This window comes from Malaya genurostris, chromosome 3 (genome assembly GCF_030247185.1).
Source record: "Malaya genurostris strain Urasoe2022 chromosome 3, Malgen_1.1, whole genome shotgun sequence".
In the NCBI taxonomy this organism is placed as follows: domain Eukaryota; kingdom Metazoa; phylum Arthropoda; class Insecta; order Diptera; family Culicidae; genus Malaya; species Malaya genurostris.
The window spans coordinates 34,525,130-34,545,485 of NC_080572.1; the positions used below are offsets into that span (position 1 = coordinate 34,525,130).

The 20,356-nt window shown below is 37.6% G+C and overlaps 1 protein-coding gene across 1 annotated transcript in view; it reads left to right on the plus strand.

Moving 5' to 3' along the window:
• The window catches only part of LOC131437458 (limbic system-associated membrane protein), a 294,699-nt gene that overhangs the window by 139,312 nt on the left and 135,031 nt on the right, over nucleotides 1-20,356 (plus strand). Inside the window, exon 2 of the mRNA XM_058606826.1 lies at nucleotides 3,982-4,127. Within this exon, the coding sequence (XP_058462809.1) occupies nucleotides 3,982-4,127 (146 nt within the window). The remainder of the gene's footprint in view (nucleotides 1-3,981; nucleotides 4,128-20,356) is intronic.

The following is a 20,356-nucleotide window of genomic DNA, read 5'->3' on the forward strand; positions in this document are numbered from 1 at the left end:
AATGAGTTCCGGTTTCGGAGCTTTTCTTAACTATTACCGGTGCGTTTGGAATCAGAAACCGATCATTAGTAGTCCCAAAGTAGATTTATATAAATCCATTTAAAGAGGGTGTACATGACGCTAAAAAAATGAGCAAAATTATACACTGATTTTCACAAACTTTGGCTTAAATGAGAGATCTTATGGTTCCATGAGTTACCATTGAATTTGATCTGGCTCCGTTTTCCGGTTCCGGAATTACAGTATGAAGCGAGTTTTAAATTTCATACCATCATTTACAGCGATGTTACAAAAAATGTATATTTTTATGTTTCTAAATAGAGCTCAAACTGTTCTTGTTTGAAGTTTTCAGTTCCAGGTTCCGGAAGTACCGAAAGCAGTGGTCAAAATCATCAAAACCTAGCTCACTTTCTCAGATATGGTTTGATAGATTTTCCCAAATTTAGGCTCCAATGAAAGGTTGAATTACAGAATGATATTGTTTACAAGATTTGAACCATTCAGAGTGACTAAACAAAGATGGTATACATTATTCTAAATGTGGCTTTAAGCTGTTTTTTCGTAGGTTATGTTAGTTGCTGGCATAAAATACTTTTTTTGCTTCTGTTCAAGTGTTATGAAGGATTCTACTGTAGTATAAGAGAGCCATCATTACATTACTACAATAATTAAAACAGGTTTTTGCATCCTTTGACTTTCAATGTTGATATCAGCTATCTAAAAATAGTATATGAATATTTTTCCAAGTTCAAAATGTGAATTTCTGGTTTGAAATTTCTTATTTCATGTCGGCTTCGAAACATCTATTTCATGTCGGCTTCGGCGATCTAACACTTGAAAATTTTTCTTAGCATTTTCGTTTAGTTAATCATTTCCAGAATGTTTTGTCAAATTTGCAAGTCAATCAAAACAAAACTCTGGAAGTTAATGGCCTTTATCTTCTCTTATCTCATACTGCGATGAGGTATGTATTATCTTATACTGAGAAGAGCTCAACGTTAAGTTCCGGAAGCATGCTAGCGAGAGACAGAATGAGTAGGAGAATAAGACGGAAACTTGAAAACGATGATTCAGTATGATGTTTAGCTTTATTTGTTTCGTTAGATTTTATAGACAATAAACTTTTAACGCGTTTCTCTCGAAAGCAGGTTTTAATAGTCCAACTACCTCCAAATATAAAAAAAATCAAATCATTATCTAGCAAAGTCCTGGCAGTACATTCCTTTTGTGGAATTTGGCCTTACTGTTTCAACAGACTTCGCAGCCGATTCTTAGTGTACAGAATCATTGCATGGCTAGTACTATGGATCCTACTGACACTAAGAATCCTTCCAGGTCGGGGCTCGAACATACGACAACTGGCTTGTAAGACCAGCGCCCTATGCATTCAATTCTGCGCCGAGATACAGTGGACACCGTAAATCATGATTTCTGTAAAGTGTGCTCGAAAATGTTGTTCGAAAAATGCTTCGTATTATGAAAAACATTTGAATATATATGTACTTACGATACCTCTAAAAAAATCGCAAAATAGTATTTTTTATCCATTAAACCTACAACACCTCCTCCTCTTTCACACCCCGTTGTTTGTCATTTTTTTGAGGTCACTTCTTAGAAAACATGATTTGCGGTGTCCTTTGTATCTCAGCGCAAGAAATTCAGAGGTCAACAAATCAAAGTTTTTCTAGACCCCAACGTTTTTGTTTGATTTTTTTTTAATATTTTGAATTTTCCGAGGCTCGGGGGACAGAGTGTCATATACCAATCGATTCAGCTCAACAAACTGAGCAAATGTCCGTGTGTGTCTGTATGTATGTTGTCAACAAAGAGCTCAAGATCTCAGAGATGACAGGACCGATTTTGATCAAACTAGTCGCAAATGAAAGGTATCTCTGTCACCCTGAACGCTATTGAATGGTTTCGAGATGTTTACTTTTTGTCAAAATCCGTCAATTTTTAACGAAGTTATTGATGTTTTTGTGTAAGCGAGTTTTCGCCTTAATCCAGTAGTAGGAGTTTTACGCGCTTGATGGTAAAGCGATGTTTCGGAGCAAAGTGAAACACGATTTTCAATACTGTTTTATGCAATTGTTTCTTGGCACCTAATAGACTATGCACAGCACCCTTTTTCATGATTATAGCACGGTTCGTTTTTGGCAACATAATCGTTCGAACATGACATAACACATGGATCAATAAGTCCCGAGACTAAAGCAGAGATGGCGCTCGTAGTAAACCAGTAACCACGTCTTTCTAGAGTACTAACCTTTGCTTGAAACGGGTTAAAATTTTAAGTCGATCCGATCAGAAACAGCTGAGTTTGGAGGTTGGAGTAAAGTCGTTTTGTAGTTTATTTAAAAAATGGAAAAAACCGAGTTTCGTGTTTCGATAAAACATTGTTTTTCAATGGGTAAAAACACCGTGCAAGCGAAACAATGGATTGAAAAATGTTATCCGGACTCTTGTCCATGAAAAGCAACGATTTGTCGGTGGTTCGCCGAGTTTAAACGTGGTCGTACCGACACAAATGACGCGGAACGCTCGGGTAGACCTGTGGAAGCCGTTACACCGGAAAATGTGAGTGAAGTGACAAAAAATATAATGAAAGATCGTAAAGTGAAGCTCCGTGAGATTGCTGAGATGACACAAATATCATATGGAAGTGTATTTACTATCCTTCATGAAAAATTGAGCATGAAAAAGGTTTTTTCTAAGTGGGTGCCACGATTGCTTTCGATGGAACAAAATGCACCCTGCCACAAGTCGATGAAAACAATGGCGAAATTGAACGAATTGGGCTTTGATCTGCTTCCCCACCCCCCATACTCGCCAGATTTAGCCCCCAGTGACTACTGGATCTTTGCTGATCTTAAAAAAAAATGCTCCAGGGAAAAAGATTTGGCTCAAATGAGGAGGTCATCGCTGAAATTGAAGCTTATTTTGAAGCGAAAGATAATTTTTTTTATAAACATGGTATTGAAAAATTGGAAAAACGTTGGAACCATTGTATCACCCTAAAAGGTGATTATGTTGATGAATAAAAAAAAAATTGCAAAAAAAATGTTGTTTCCATTGTTAGTCTCGGGACTTATTGATCCATGTGTTATGTATGAAAAAAATGACAGTATTTTAAAATTCAAAACAATTTTTTTTTTCGGAGATGGCTTAACTGATTTCTACGAACTTAGACTCATATGAACAATCCTATGCTATTTGGATCCGATTTCTGGTTCCAGAATTACAGGATGATATATGTAATGAAATTAAAATTCGCTTCACAATTAGGTCACTGAACCGGTTTCGTCCATCTAACATTCAAATGAAACATCTTAAGGTCCCATAAAAACTGTTTGTATTTTAATCAGATCCGACTTCCGGTTCAGGAGATACAGGGTTAATAATGTAAAAATTGTTTTTTTTTTCATACTCTGATATAATTTGTTGAGTACCACTAAGATGTCAACAGCGTCTACAGTTTATTGATTTGTAAGTGTTGGTGGAGATTGTAAACGTATATGTTTCAAATTGTCAGTGCTAGATGAAACACGGGCCGGCTTTATGTAACCGAAAACAAAGTCCTTCGGTGATGCCGACACTGTCAGTTCGTTACGTACGAAATATTTGAAGACCAGTTCAATTCACAACCTGCTTCTCGACGGGGTACCGTTACAAGAGCACACAAATAATCATACATACAATTATGCCCCAAACACTAACCATTAATTAATTATATTTTCTTAATGACCCACTGCGTTCTAATTGCGTGATTTCAGACCCCACCCTGCTGGTTTGGCTTGGATTTGCGGGAGGATCTGCTTTCACCCATTAAGAAAATGTATCAAACTCTATTCCGTTCGACTTGTTGTTTGGTGGAATTACACCGGAAAGCAGCCCGATTTTTCCCACAAAAAAACGCTGCCCAGAAACACTTCATTTCATTAGTTTTGACTGTACTTTTGTTCTCTTCTTCTCCACCGACAGGATATCCGATCCTAAGACTAGCGGACACGGCAGCTGTGGGACAGCGACGATGGCGCAGGAAGCGGCGAAAAGGCTGAAAATGAGGAAAAACATGAGATCGATGATGTGCTTCGTGATATTTCTGCTGGTTTTCATCATGAATTATGGTGAGTGTTTTGCTACTGGCTCCGAGGGTACCCTTCCACGCACGGCACAGCAGGAAATTGCTTGCTGGCCCACATGGTCCTGACTGCTGGTGGGCCAGTGGTCAGCAGACCGAGTAGATGATGAATTGTGCAATGTAGGGTAGGGTGAAGATTAATGGGAGTGTGCGGATTTCAAATACATTGATCATTGATATAAATGAGAATGGCCGGAGCCACCTGAAGGAGATATTTTTTTGACGAAAAACATAAACTACTGCGACAACAACAGCTGTGTCGTATCGGTTTGAAACCTTTTAGATCATAACATAGTTTAACTGAGTATGAGTGTGTGTGTATGTGTGTAAATAAACTTTATATTATAGATAGGTTGTTGTAAAGTTTTAGTCAAATCTTAGTTCCGATTTCACAGTATCGAGATGATGAGTTAGACTTATCTGATAATGCTATATTATCTATATGATAGAAGAACAATAGGAAAGAAATAAAATTTACGTCACAAGATTTGTTTTATGAGACTAACGATTGAAAACCAAATGGACAGAAGTGAAACTACACAGCAAAAAATTATGAATTTTATAGGTGATATAATTCCACATTTGACACAAATCGTATAAACCTAAGTCGTCAGTATGGCTGGATTTTGCAATAATGACTTAAATACAGCTCCGAGCTGATGTTTCGGCAATCAAATACATGTGTCAGCTCTTAAAATTTTATTAGAATGCATGAAGTATGTGTTGAATCAATCGTATAACTGTCATTTTTGATGCCGCTATATATCTCCTAATTTATTCGATGTTGTACACAGAAAAAAATTTACATGTAGCATGTATATGACTTATCTCATAAATACTTTAAACGGTTGATTACTGAATTTGACAAGAATGACTTCAATCTTTGGCAAATATTATCAACCATCCACACGAGCACGATAATGTATAATAAAATCGGGGTGAAATAAACCTATAACTAAACTAAAATAATAATACCTTATGATCAAAAAAGAACCGGAATTTTCATTTTAAAATTCCCGCGCTTGTCCAATCGGTAAACTTTTATGCTCTCAACGTTGGCAACACTTTTATACACATTCTGTCAAATTTTGACGCATATCGTACGATTAGTTTTGTTTGGCGTCTATACAAAAAAGTGGAAAAATTTTCGTGTGGCGATTTTTATAATTGATGAAAATTTAGAACAACGGCTCGCCTTCGAAGCGCCATTCGGTCGATTGTTGTGCGGTTTCGACGTCATATTCATAGATCCACACCTCATCACCAGTTATGATGCATTCGATGAATGTGGGGTCACTATCTGCGTTGGAAATCATCTCTTTGGCCACTTCAACATAACGCTGTTTTTGAATGAAATTCAGCTTTTTTGGCACCAACCGAGAAGCGACGCGTTTCAAACCCAAAACATCAGTTAAAATGTGTTCGGCTGATCCATAAGCGATGCCCAACAACATAGCTATCTCTTTAATCGGTACAGAACGATTTTGCAACACGATTTGCTTCGCCGAGTCAATGTTTTCTTCAGTAACAGATGTTGTTGGGCGGCCAGGGATCTCATCATGGCCCAAGCTTGTACGACCACCTTTGAAGCGTTTATACCACTCGTATGCCTGTGTTTCTCCTAGATACGATTCACCAAAGGCCTTTTCTAACATTTTCAACGTTTCGGAACACTTAAATCCATTTGCAACACAAAATTTGATGCACGCACGTTGTTCTAAATTTTCATCTATTATAAAAATCGCCACACGAAAATTTTTCAACTTCTTTGTATAGACGTCAAACAAAAACTAATCATACGATATGCGTCAAAATGTGTTGCCAACGTTGAGAGAATAAAAGTTTACCGATTGGACAAGCGCGGGAATTTTAAAATGAAAATTCCGGTTTTTTTATAAGGTACGTCATTTTTGACGCAAAACAAAACCTATTTTTAATCCATCTAGTGATGTGATAATGCCTTTCTCTTATTATTCAAACAGTTTCATTGGAACATCATTTTTTAATTAGGCTCATTTCTGACTTCATTCAGATTGTTTCGGTTTGTTATCAAAGGTGGGGTACAGTGCTTACGTCGCATATTCAGTTTCATTCTCAAACTCAAAAGTATTAGCAATAATACATTTAAATGAAATTGATCATAGGCCACTTTTTAAGAAATGTGCGGATGGAAAAATGAAATTTTTCGGCTTAATAACTTATACTGTTATTTAACCGGAAGTATCTGCAATTTAACCTAGCAATGACTCCTTAGTAGCTTTTAAACGAGCTTAGGATTGTTAAAATCGGTTAAGCTATCCCTGAGAAAATTGAGCTGAGAGAAAAAAAAGATGGGTTAGTCGATGCCTTTCACAGAGCCCACCTGAGTTCGATTCCCAACCCAGCACATAGGGTCAGAAAGTTTTGCTGGCTCCTCTATAATAGAAACAAACAGAAAATGATTTTCGAATCTCGATAACATTTTGTTGCAAATCACATGAAAATTATTTTGTTGTAAAATTCTTTGTTCCCGAAATGCTGTCTGATGCAGGTTCAATCAACAGAAAGTTTTTCTGGCTCGAAGAGGCGAATGACCAACCATAAGGTTGAAATAAGATTTTTTTTGATTCACAGTAAATAAAAATAGTCAGTATTATTTATAATGAATTTTGAAACGAATGATTTTTGATAAGATAAATTTTGGTTTCACTTAGAGTTTAAAAATGTCTTCATCGTTATCAGTATCGCTGTCTAATAACCGGAATCAACATTTCAACAAAGTTAGGTTCGTTTTAATGCTACTCTGTGTTCATTGAACAGGTTTGAACTTCGAATGGCTGTCACTTACGGTTCCGGTAACATAATGGTATAAGTGACAAAAACGTCAAAACTGATTACTGCTCAGTTTTCTCGGATATGGATTATCCGATATTAATAATTTTATGCTTGTTAGGTGAGTTTATTTCGTCGGTCGCATCGAAATGCCATGTTTCGTGATGTATTTGAAATTTACTTAGTGATACCGTCGTAATGGAGTAATACCATCTATAAAAGCAGCTAATAATATTAACATACATGCTGCGATGAATAATAATTACGAGGTCTGTTCAAAAAGTTCCCGGAATTTTTTAATTGCGCGCGTCTGGAGAGTCCGGTGGTCAAAAATTTTTTTTATTGTGTTGGTACATATGTCCCTAATGTATGGTGAATTTTCAGCTGTATTCATTGTTTACATTCTGTCTTGTAGCGGCTGGTGTAGACGCGTTTTTTTGAGCTCGGCGATTTTTGTTAGTTTAAACAATGGAAGAATTGAAGAGTCTAAGAATTTGTATTAAATTTTGCGTGAGAAATGAAATAAAGTGTAACCAAGTGTGCGAAATGTTACAGAGAGCCTACGGTGAGTCTGCTATAAAAAAAACAAGTGTTTACGAGTGGTATAAGCGTTTCCAAGATGGCCGCGAAGACGTTGAAGACGACGAACGCTCCGGTCGACCCAGCACGTCAATAATCGATGAAAATGTGGGAAAAGTGGAAAAAATGATTATGGATGATCGCCGAATCACTATTAGAGAAGTTGCTGATGAAGTTGGCATATCAGTTGGCTCATGCCATCATATTTTTTCAAATGTTTGAGCATGAAACGAGTGGCAGCAAAATTCGTTCCAAAACTGCTGAATTTTGATCAAATTTTTTGGCTAAAAACAAGACTTTAACCATGCCCCAACCTCCTTATTCACCAGATATCGCTCCGTGTGATTTTTTTTCTGTTCCCAAAGTTGAAGAGACCCATGAAAGGACAGCGTTTTTCATCGACTGAAGAGATAAAGGCAGAATCGCTGAGAGTGCTACAGAGCATTACAAAAAGTGACTATCAGGGGTGTTTCGAAGACTGGAAAAAACGCTGTCATAAGTGTATTATATCTAGGGGGGACTTTGAAGGGGACCATATAGATGTAGACGAATAAATAAATATTTTTTTAGAAAAATGAGAATTCCGGGTACTTTTTGAACAGACCTCGTATAATGATAAGAAAAACATGTCCAATCACAAAGTGCTTGAAGCTTGCATATCATACACAGAAGTAACAGAAGTGCAGGATTTTGCTACGCCAATTCAAACCCACCATTCGAACGCTGCGCCAAATGCTGCACTCTTGTTACTTCTATAATAATCGAATTCATGTCAAATAGCATTTTATTAACCTAATTAGTGCTTGAACATACCATGAAATCGGTATTTTTCCCAACTCTGGAGATAAGTACTGCTGAAAGAGCATTCCGGAAAGTTACAAATTGACAATTTTCCCCAATTTGAGCATCCTCAAGCATATGAACTGACGAAAAACATTGATGTACATGCACCTTTAATATTCCTCATCACCCGTCACTAAACTTCCCAAAGATACAAAATTGGCAATTTTTCTATGATTTGTAAAGTCTCATTGATAAGCGTCATCCATAGTTAAAAATTCCTGTAGGACCCCTCATCGGGATCAACGATTTTAGAAGTAAATCAATTGGCACTCATGTCTGATCTTGCTCATATGTGATTTTCTTCCACAATGCTCAAAGCTGATCGAAAATCAAAGTCCTGGCATTATATTCCTTTTGTGGAATTTAGCCTTTTTGTTTCAACAGACTTCGCAGCCGATTCAAAGCGTACAGATTCCATTGCATGGCTAGTGCTACGATCCTACTGGCACTAAGAATTCTACCAGGTTGAGGCTCGAACATACGACAACTGGCTTGTGAGACCAGTGTCCTATGCAGTGACCCTCTAACCCGGGCTATCGTCAGGTAATTTGATCTTACAGCAATCAGTGAAATAGTAGCTCAAAATCACTACCGATTATGTGTGACGGAAGATTGTGTTGATTTTTACATGGAAACTTTCTACGATTTTTGAATACGGGATATTGATGACGAACCTTTCATTTTAATCTAATTGTATCGAAATCAGATATTTTTATTTTGATCTTATTCGATAATATATGTCCATAAATATGTTTTTCGGAATCATAATCCATTAAAGTTAATTATTGTTATTATTATTATTACATTGTTATTTTAATTCACCCCGGATTTAATCAATAATGTTCATTCACCGGGTGATTAAAGTGTAAAAAATTACTCCAACTATCGATATTATCAGGTTCAAAAAGTAGTTTAATATAACTAAAATTACTAACGTAATTACTCTCTCTTTATTTTAGATCATAAATTGAATGGGTTTTTTATGTATGACCACGCAAACAATTTTAAATAAATTTTAAGATTGTATTGAGCAAGTTCGCATCAAAATTTTCAAGAAATAGATAAAAGAGAACTTTCGAATGATTGAATAGTTACAGATACTTTTTCCCGCTTCTGAAAACTTAATTATTAGCAATATTGTGCCGTACGCCAAGAAAAGTAATTAAAAAAATCTCAGAAAACACAACTGCCAAAAAAATGCAGGGTTTAATATTCTTACAAAATTGCATAAATGTTATTACACTGGACCACTCGAACCTCGATCTTGGCTGAGCTGAGAACGTACGAAGCGCTGTACATTCATTTCTGCCGCGGTACAAAAATGCGCGAACGAGTTTTTGTGAGAGCAACTCTTCGCATGCGCATGGTTGTTTTCAAAGAATGACAACAAATTTGTCTCAGCGCAATAAAAAGAGCGCGTATGCATAAGGTCTGCTGCTACTCTGTGTAATATACAGTTCCCACATTTTTTAATTCACGGTGTTCGGTTTTTTGATTCACAATCGAAAATCTTGATTCAGATTTTCGTGCGCAAAATGGGCTTATTTCCACCTCTGGTTTAAACCTCTATATTCGACGCAAAAAATTGATTTTCGAATCTCGATTCTCGGGGAAATAACATTTTGTTGACGATCACAGGAAAATTATTTTGTTGTAAAATTCTTTGTTCCTCGCGTAGCTGAACTTGAATGGACGAAGCTCAGTCGCGTGATTCCGTGCGATCTGTCAAGCTTCGCATCGCTTCGCTTCGCGTCGCTTGTCGCTTTCTCTCTGGCTTCACCCTTAGAGCATCGACCCGTTTTGTAATGTTTCGTGAGATGCATGCTGTCCGGTCATGTGAGACTGAAGTATTAGCAATAATTTTGCTAATATTTCCAGATTTCCAGATAACTAACAAACATATACTAATACCGCATTATGATAGCAAGCAATCGCTAATTGACTATTCAAAAGCTACTCAGATTGAATTAGAGCCGACTTTGGCATTATATATGTCTATTCATAGACAATACTTATTCATGGCTAGTGTGAATTCAGAAAGCTGAACTCTGATAGAATTATAATAGATAGGCTTTCAGATTGCAGATATAGAGCTATGAACATTTTCGGTGCTCTTAAACGGCTATTTTACTGCCATTCATAGTATTTACTGGTTACCTGGGTTCGTTTGCTTTCAGAGCTTCGCTATTGCTTTGAATGACCAATCAGTGTGATGCTTTCCAGGTAATAACCTTCCTCCTTCAAGACCATCGTCTCTGTTAAGGAGAGCCAGTATGACAACACAGCGTCCTCAATTTTTCACAGACAAAATAAGACATTGCTCACTATGGATCGAAATCAAGTATAAAAATACGCATCGATATGCGTAGAAATATTTCCATTCCGTAGTTAAAAAATATTAATGATTAAAACAAAAGCTGTAAGTGTTCAAACCAATGGGGCAAAGCGGGGATTTCTTGATATCTCTTTTGGGGATTTCTTGATATCTCTTTGGTGTCAGCTACAAAAAAAATGGAATTTCGTTTTATAATATCCTCGATCTTTACCATGCGTTTTCGTTAACTCACTTGTAAGCGGATAAATGACAACTTTGATTAAATTAAAAGAAGCGGACTATTTCTAACAATAAACCTTCTGAAGACATGAAAGCTCCAAAACCAAACGCTAATGCACAAATAAAAAAACGCGTGTTTTGACATAATTGGAACCACTGTGCATTATGTTGTCGAATTCGTTGTGATTATACAAATTCAAAAACTATGCACCAACTTTAAACAATTTTACATGATATTTATTTTTTTGTGTTAAATATTCGGAATAAGCTGTACAACCAATACAAAGAATTTGATTTAGGTAACCATTCTAGTAAAAGTATGCGTTGCAAATTAGTCAAGGGTAAGTAACCGCAATAAAATATGTTGCTTCGGTTCTGGGACCGAAATCCCGAAAAATTAAATTTATATATCCCTCCATGTAGCATAACGGTGTAGAGCACCGGAGGATATTTCCTAAATTATTAGCTAGTACAAGGAACTTGTGTTTTCTTCCTGGAGCAACATGCCAGACGCCACACAAGTGCCTCTCTATTTTGCTGTCACTCTTTGCTACTTTATCCGAAAATTGTTCTAATGGACGCGGACCAACAAGGATACAAGCCTAAGGGGATTTCTGCCGATCTGGGACAAAGGCCGAGTTTTGTTTCAATGCTTAGCCTTGAAGTTGATTTAGGTTGGAGGAATCGATTAGGGGATTTATTTGTTGGCTGTTCGCTTGAAGTTTGAACCGAGCGAACTGAATAATGAAGTGAGCCAAAATCTGAAAAGTTAAGAATGACTTTTTGCACTTCTGGGAATTATTTTGCGAGGTGTTCCGGTCGATAAGCTACTGAGAACACAGTGAGCAGCTTTTGCGAAACTGTTCCATTAGATTTAACCTTCTGTCTCGGAATGGGCCCTCATGCCACCCGACAGTTGTTCCTGAACGATGTTTCTACTTGCCCATTAGCTCAAAAACTTTTATATGTAATACATCGATTGAAGCAACAATCTTACTGTACAAGTTGCCTCCTGCTGACTTATACACATTGTGATTGGTATCTGACATTTAACGAACGCAGCCTGCTATAGACGAATAACCGGAGCCGACATTTCGGAATTCTGCACCGTGTCTGCTTTTTCACCTACCGAAGGTCATCATAACCCATCAGAAGCCTGACGGCGTCACGCTCGGCGTAGGATCGACTGCCCATCAGGCCTCAGTCACGTTATTTTATTTCATATCATCCTGCAGTGTTTCGATTCCCAAAGGTAACACGCTGTTGTTTATCGTTTCAATTCTGGAGCTTTTCTCTGGTTTTTTGTCCTGGTCAGATTTCTTACGTTCTTGGCTCTATGAACCCTCCAACATACAATCACAAATAATGTAAAAGCTTTTATCATGATAATGAAGTACCGTATTTATGTTCATAGCGAATCTCATTTCTACCGACCACGATTGTTCTTTCCTTTTTTTTTGTCTGTTGTCGACTTGTCACAAATGAGTTTGTATCCTGGAATCGTACAGACAGATCGAAAGCCGGGAACTTTCACATTGCTTTGCTCCTTGGTACGGATTCATCAGGTTCAGTGTCCCGTGCGAGTCGTTCGAAAGGTGCTTTACTTCCTTCTGACCCACTTTCGGTTACCTCCCTAGCACGACAATCTTTTTCGAGATCTGATAAATTTGACTCCATTTTCAATTGAAATTGATAAATTGCCACTGTTTATTGAAAAGCTAGCTCGTCTCATGGGAACTTGCCGCCTGCTCCGCCAACAGTTCATTCAAGCATACAATCGATGGAAGTTTTTGTTGCCATTCATTTCCAGCTGGATTGCAAGAAATGTGACTCCTCAAAATGCCAGCCATTCAGCCAACCAAAACAAATCGAGCTGTGACTGGCTGGTGGTTGGCTTGGGAAATGGCAGGCTGGGTCGCTGCCGTCTATATAAGTATATGCAAGCGAGACAGCAGCCAGGAGCGAGCCGAGAGTTTCTCGTTCACGAACTCGTCCATCAAGCGCACGGCTGTTCGTGCTGCGGAACAGTCCGTTTGGCAAGGCCAAGTGGCGTCGTTTGCGAAATTGATTTCCATTTTTTTCGCTTTCGTGACATTTTGATTTTGAGCAAGTTGGCGAATTGGCCCACTCGGCGGGATCAGTTTTTGCTTCTTTCTCTCTCATTCTAATAAATAAATTGGTGTTAATTTTTCGCTCGGTGGAGCATTGACAATCTATTACTCACAGTTGAGCGAGTTTTTTGTAAGTTTATTTGGATGCAATTATACAATGTATTTTTAGTAATTTCAACAATGCTTTAATGGTAGAAATCAAGGAACTTTTGTTGAAATTTTTCATCAGAAAAAAAACATCTGTATCATAACCTGATACCAAACTGAGCTGAGGATACAAATACTGCGGTCGAAACAATCGAAAGAACATTTCAACTACAACATTATTTCGAGAAATGGACCGGTGAATTGACCTCCGCGTTCGTGTGATTTGACGCCACTCGATTTTTTTTTGGAGATACGTAAAAACATTGGTTTATGTGGATAAACTAGCAACGATACTTTGGAAAAAAATATTCAACGTATCATTACTGAAATACGCACTCAAAAGCTTGACAAAGTGGTCGAAAATTGGGCCTCCAGAATACCCTTTGTGAAAAATAATCGTAGCGGCCATATTGCCGAAATCATATTTAAATGCTAAATGCCAAGAAATTATTGGTGGATAAAAAAAAATTGGCTATTTCATAATTTGACATGTGTTCAATTTAAATTTCAAATCAGCCTTTATTAACATGGAAAAATAATAACTGTGAAGTTAATGATATGACTTATCTTTACATGCTTTACTTTACTTTAAGTGAATTACGACGCTCTTTTTATGTGCATAATGACGTAAATTTACACGATTTTTTCTAAGTGTGGAAAAAGAAGCTCTTTCCAGGGCTAAAACAGATTTTTTAAGAGCTGATGTAGTATTTCCGTAATTACCAGCATCAATATATTTCTTGCCGTAATATCTGAAGAGTGCGATCGTTCTATTCCCCAATAAAGCAAACATAAGAAATCAAGAGTAACGAAGAGAATTTTTTAAGAAAATCTAAGACCTCAACGTAAGAAACATACAAAGTACTAACCTGCATTCAGAAGTATCATTTAATACACAGTTCGAAAAAATCTTGTGATTTTACATCTTATAAGATGCACATAAATGGAGCGTCGTATTTTACAACAATTTATATTCAAGAATATGTAAAATTGTGTGCTATGAAAGTTACATGGCTTGAATTCGAATGAAATGAAAACAAAACAAAAACGATAACAACAGCGCGACTTGAACCGAAAAACACTAGATCACAAACATATCGAAAACTCTAATGAACCACAGAAGCACATATATGTTCGTTGAATAATTAATACATATAAATCCTTACAGCGGCACTTGGTAACCAAGTGCAAATTACGCTCGGAACGTATAAAATTCTGTGCGAGTGGAATATTGCGTCGTTTGAAAAATTAAATAGTAAAGAATTGTATCGTTTGTAGAATTGTGTCACCAGTGAAATTCATAATTTTTTTCTGTGTAAGCATATCATCAGCGTATTGTTAGTTTATGATGTATGTCTATGCGGGTTTAGCCTAGGTTAGCGGTTTAATGCATACGACGCTAGTCTTACAAGCCAGTTGTCATACGTTCGAGTCCCGACCTGGAAGAATTCTCAGTGTCAGTATCAGGAATCAGGAATCAGAACAAATTGGCTCAAATGGCACGTTCCCCTTGATATTTGGAGATTTGTGCCTTGCCATAAATTTGTGTTTAGCATCATTTTCCCGATATATAAGAGGGAAGGATTGAAAGGAAATGGTAAGGGTTGGACTAGGAGGATGGGAAAAATTGACGACACAAAAACACATAAAAGCAGAAGTAAATTCTGCACCCCTAAGGGATGCTGAACAATCTGCTGAGGATCACATTTAGTGGAAGCAGAAGGAAATTCTGAACCTCTACGAGGTCCCGAACAGTCTGCTGTTAATAAAACCTCCAACCCCCGAGAGGATTTAGAGATCTTACAAAAGCGACACCATTCTGCACTCCCGGAAGAATGCAGAACGACTCGCAGTATGTACGAGCAGAAGTAAATTCGGCACCCCCCAAAGGATGCCAAACAATCTGCTAAACCCTATTTAAGGTGAATACAGAAGGGATTCATTCACTCCAGGAAGAACGATGAACCCTTCTGACTATAGCTCCTTACCACATTGGGTGAGAAACGAGAGAATATCCTTCAATTTTAGCTCCGCATACACAGACTCAACCATGTATGGAGAACCAAAAACCCGGATACGTAGCTGCGTCAATGCGGGACAGTTACATATCAGATGATATGAAGTACCATAATCGCATTTACACAAATTACACGAATTATACTCAGCACGTTGAATAGTAGCCATGTGATAATTGAGTTTGCAATGTCCAGTCAGAGCTCTGACCAGAATATTTCAATGATACTTGGAGAAATGCAGTAGACACTTTGACATTTTCAGATTTAAATCTGGTAAAAATGCTTTTGTCTGAGCGCAAGTTTGCAAGCTGCGCCAGTAGCTGGCATGTTTGGATGCAACCCAAGAACGTATCTTGTGCTTTATCCAACTAGTTGAAAGTGGTAAAGCTGGTTCAGGACCAACGAAATCATTCGTTGCACCAGCTCTAGCCAACTCATCAGCCCATTCATTTCCAGTAATACCAGAATGGCCGGGTACCCATAAGAAGTAAACAGCATTTGAAATGCTGAGGTCTTCAAATTGAGTTCGACATGCGATCACTAGATTCGACCGTGAGTCATTCGAACTGAGTGTTTTTAAGGCTGCCTGACTGTCGGAACAAAAATAAATACGTTTACCACAGATCCTCTGCTGAAGTGCCGATTGTACTCCACACAGAATTGCGTAGATTTCTGCTTGGAACACAGTACAGTATCTACCAAGTGAATGAGACTGCTCCAGCCTCATTTCACGACAGTAGACACCAGCACCAGCACGACCATTCAACAGAGAACCGTCCGTAAAACAAACTATGTGTTCATCAAGTTGTCGTTCCAGACAACCAGACAACCATTCCTAACGAAGAGGATAGCTCACATTGAATGTTTTAAAAGGAAAACTGCATGTGAGAGTTAGGTCACTAGGAGCGAGTAAATACTCATCCCACGTAACCATTTGAGACCACAAGCGAGTGTGGCTGGTAGCATAATCTAATGGGTTACTGTTCCAAAGCCCTGTAACCCTAAGACGTTATGCACAAGATAATGCTTCTTGTTTTAGGAACACATGTAGTGGTTTAATACACAGTAGCGCTTCTAGAGCAGCATTAGGAGTTGTCGTGAATGCTCCTGTCATCGCCATTAGGACCATCCTTTGGAGATGATTTAGCTTTGACTGAATTGTCGCGACTTCTCCTTTCTGCCACCATACAAGACATCCATATGCTAAAATTGGTCTAACAATAGTTGTGTAGATCCAATGAATATATCTGGGTTTGAGTCCCCATGATTTTCCAAAAGCTCGTCTGCATTGGCCGAAAGCCATGCAAGCTCTTTCAATCCTGAAGTCAATGTGAGCAGACCAATTCAGTTTTGAGTCAAGAATAACCCCGACGTATTTAACTTGATCGACCACAGTGACCTCTGAACCAAAGAACTGCAACGGACGAGCTCCTGTAATTATCCTACGATGAGTGAAAAGCACCATTGATGTTTTGCCCGGATTTACAGATAATCCAACCTGACAACACCATTGTTCAACAAATCGCAGGGCTTGCTGCATTAAATCAAAGAGAGTGTTAATGCTTATACCGGTCATCAATATATGATAATCGTCGGCAAAACCATAAGTCGGAAATCCAAGGTTATTAAGTTTCCTTAACAAACCATCAGCGACTAGGTTCCATAAAAGTGGGGATAGTACACCACCTTGAGGAAAAACCCAAGATATTCCGTTCACGACTGCAATGTTTAACCTCCTGCAGCCATTCAGCCATCGGCACGGAAATACACCTTGACTTAGGAGTTCCTATTTTTGTGGCCTTTTACGACATGGAACAGGAAACCAGTGGATCAATTCTTGGTAAAAAATAATTCCGCCGGATGCCACACGGCTTACCTGTTTGGTGGACTTATACCACCGGTACAGGTGGACCGTAGCGTTATTCTTAGCCAGTTGGGAAACCGCTACCGACACTACACGGCTATCTAGGCTGCTCAGAGAGGGAAGTTAACATTGATGGTCAACTTCCATGGATGGCCGAGCAGCCGGCTAACGGCTAAATTTACACGATTTTTTCTAAGTGTGGAAAAAGAAGCTCTTTCCAGGGCTAAAACAGATTTTTTAAGAGCTGATGTAGTATTTCCGTAATTACCAGCATCAATATATTTCTTGCCGTAATATCTGAAGAGTGCGATCGTTCTATTCCCCAATAAAGCAAACATAAGAAATCAAGAGTAACGAAGAGAATTTTTTAAGAAAATCTAAGACCTCAACGTAAGAAACATACAAAGTACTAACCTGCATTCAGAAGTATCATTTAATACACAGTTCGAAAAAATCTTGTGATTTTACATCTTATAAGATGCACATAAATGGAGCGTCGTATTTTACAACAATTTATATTCAAGAATATGTAAAATTGTGTGCTATGAAAGTTACATGGCTTGAATTCGAATGAAATGAAAACAAAACAAAAACGATAACAACAGCGCGACTCGAACCGAAAAACACTAGATCACAAACATATCGAAAACTCTAATGAACCACAGAAGCACATATGTTCGTTGAATAATTAATACATATAAATCCTTACAGCGGCACTTGGTAACCAAGTGCAAATTACGCTCGGAACGTATAAAATTCTGTGCGAGTGGAATATTGCGTCGTTTGAAAAATTAAATAGTAAAGAATTGTATCGTTTGTAGAATTGTGTCACCAGTGAAATTCATAATTTTTTTCTGTGTAAGCATATCATCAGCGTATTGTTAGTTTATGATGTATGTCTATGCGGGTTTAGCCTAGGTTAGCGGTTTAATGCATACGGCGCTAGTCTTACAAGCCAGTTGTCATACGTTCGAGTCCCGACCTGGAAGAATTCTCAGTGTCAGTAAGATCGTAGTACTAGCCATGCAATGATTCGCTAAGAATCGGTTGTGAAGTCTGTTGAAACAGAAAGGTCAAATTCCTCAAAAGGAATGTAATACCAAATGAAATTTTCGCCTTCGTAAGCACCGGTCGTCGCAGGGAAGCAGCCTCCCGTAAAAATTATATATGTATAGATTTATTAGTTTGCCCATTTCATTCATAGCATAGCTTAATTAATCTGGACGTGATTTTGAAATTCACGGAAGAGTAATTCTAGAAATTCAAAATGTCTCGAAGGCTTAACTTTATATTTATTTGACAGGAGATTGATGAAAGTCCTGTATAAACTAAAGTCAATCCAATCATATTCGAATATGTTTTGCAGAAAGGATGATACATAGTTCACTAATCGACTTGCAATTCCCGAATCGAAACTCAGGCTAGCATGCAAATTTGTTCCTATCCGTTTCTGGTTTAACAGTTTTCGAGTAAACCTAGTGTTTTTTGCCTTTCTCATATGGAAAGGCTATGCAATCACTGTGAAAACCGACTTGTAACCGAGGCCCGGAGGGCCGAATGTCATATACCATTCGATTCAGTTCAACGAACTGAGCAAATATCCGTATGTGTGTGTATGTGTGTATGTAACAAAAATGTGCACTCGATTTTCTCGAAGATGGCCGGATCGATTTTCACAAACTTAGATTCAAATGAAAGGTCTCTTTGTCCCATAGGTATCAACCTTCGAATTTTACCCGAATCGGACTTCCGGTTCGGGAGTAAAGGGGGAAAATATGCACAAAAATGAAGAAAAGCACTCGATGTTCTCAGAGACCGCTCAACCGATTCTTATAGTCCGCAAGGTTGCTGTTGAATTTCATCTGAATACGACTTCCGGTTCGGGAGTTACGGGGTAAAATGTGCAAAATGAACTAAAACTCAATTTTTTCACAGATCTCTCATCCAATTTTCTCAAGTGTAAGTTCAAATGGAAGGTCTTACAACCCCATATAATCTCACCTTATTCCATCCCGATACAATTTCCGGTTCCACAATTACAAACTGATGGGTATAAAATTTCATTTTCACGGGCGTGTTTTAATACATGACACGAAAAAAATCAATCAAATACTTTCAAATAGCCTCATAATTCTTGAATTTGACAGTTTTGGTTAGTTGACGACCAAATACATTAATTTAAAGTATTCCGGATCTTCCGGTTCTTCAGATTCCGGAAGTATCGGAAAAAGTGATCGTGTACTCCAAACCGGAAATCACTCCAATTTCTTAGAAGCGGATGAACCGATTCTCACAAACTTACATTCAAATGAAAGGTTATGTTACGGAAACATGGGGTAAAATGCGCAAAAAATTGTTCAAATATGTCCACCAACTTTTCTCACAGATGGCTGAACCGATTTTCACAAGCTTAGATTCGAATTCCTGAATTTTGTTTGGAAAAGACTTCCGATTCCTGAGTTATGGGGTAAAATGTGCAACAAATGGAAATAAACGATTTTTACAAACTAAAATTTAAATGAAAGGTTTTATGATTCTATACAAAACTTCTGAATTTATAGGATAAAGTGTGTTTAAAATATAATACCATAACTTAAAGGGGTGAAACTAATCACTTAAAAAAATTCTAAATCGTCATCAAAACTGCTTCAACCGGTAGTCATTATCAGTCCACGGTCAAACAAAGCGATTTCGGTTATTCCATCAAAAATCGAAGAAAATTATTTTGAGGTATGCCACAGTATTATATATATGATAGAATGATTGATATGAGAGAAGCATCATTACACCACTGTAAAAAATCTTGCTTGCATAGAGATTGGGTTTTGAAAAACTCGTAACATCTTTTTAGCATGAACAAAGCATTTTTTTATATCTTAAATTAAACGGATGAAGAAAAAATCAGAGGATAGATGCTAAATCGATACGGCTCCGAAAGTAATGGTATCAATAAGCGGAAACTACAAGGTGACATGTAGCGACTATAACACGGACAAGGATAAATCATTGAAGAAAGGATCTTCTGTTCTACGCAATAGAAGATCGAGTTATCAGCTTTGAATCAAGAAACATAACATCTCTAATCGTTTCAAGTAAAGCGATGAAAATTCAAGTAGTGATGGGTATTTTCACAAAGCAATGCATGAGTGAAGCAAAAGTATATTTATTTACTCCACCATTATTTGAACAGAAATAGCAATTGCATAAAAGTTTAGATGAATCGATTACAATGTCGTCAAGATTCCTTAGTTTTGTTCCCTTGAAAATTTCGATAAGAAAATTTATTTATCA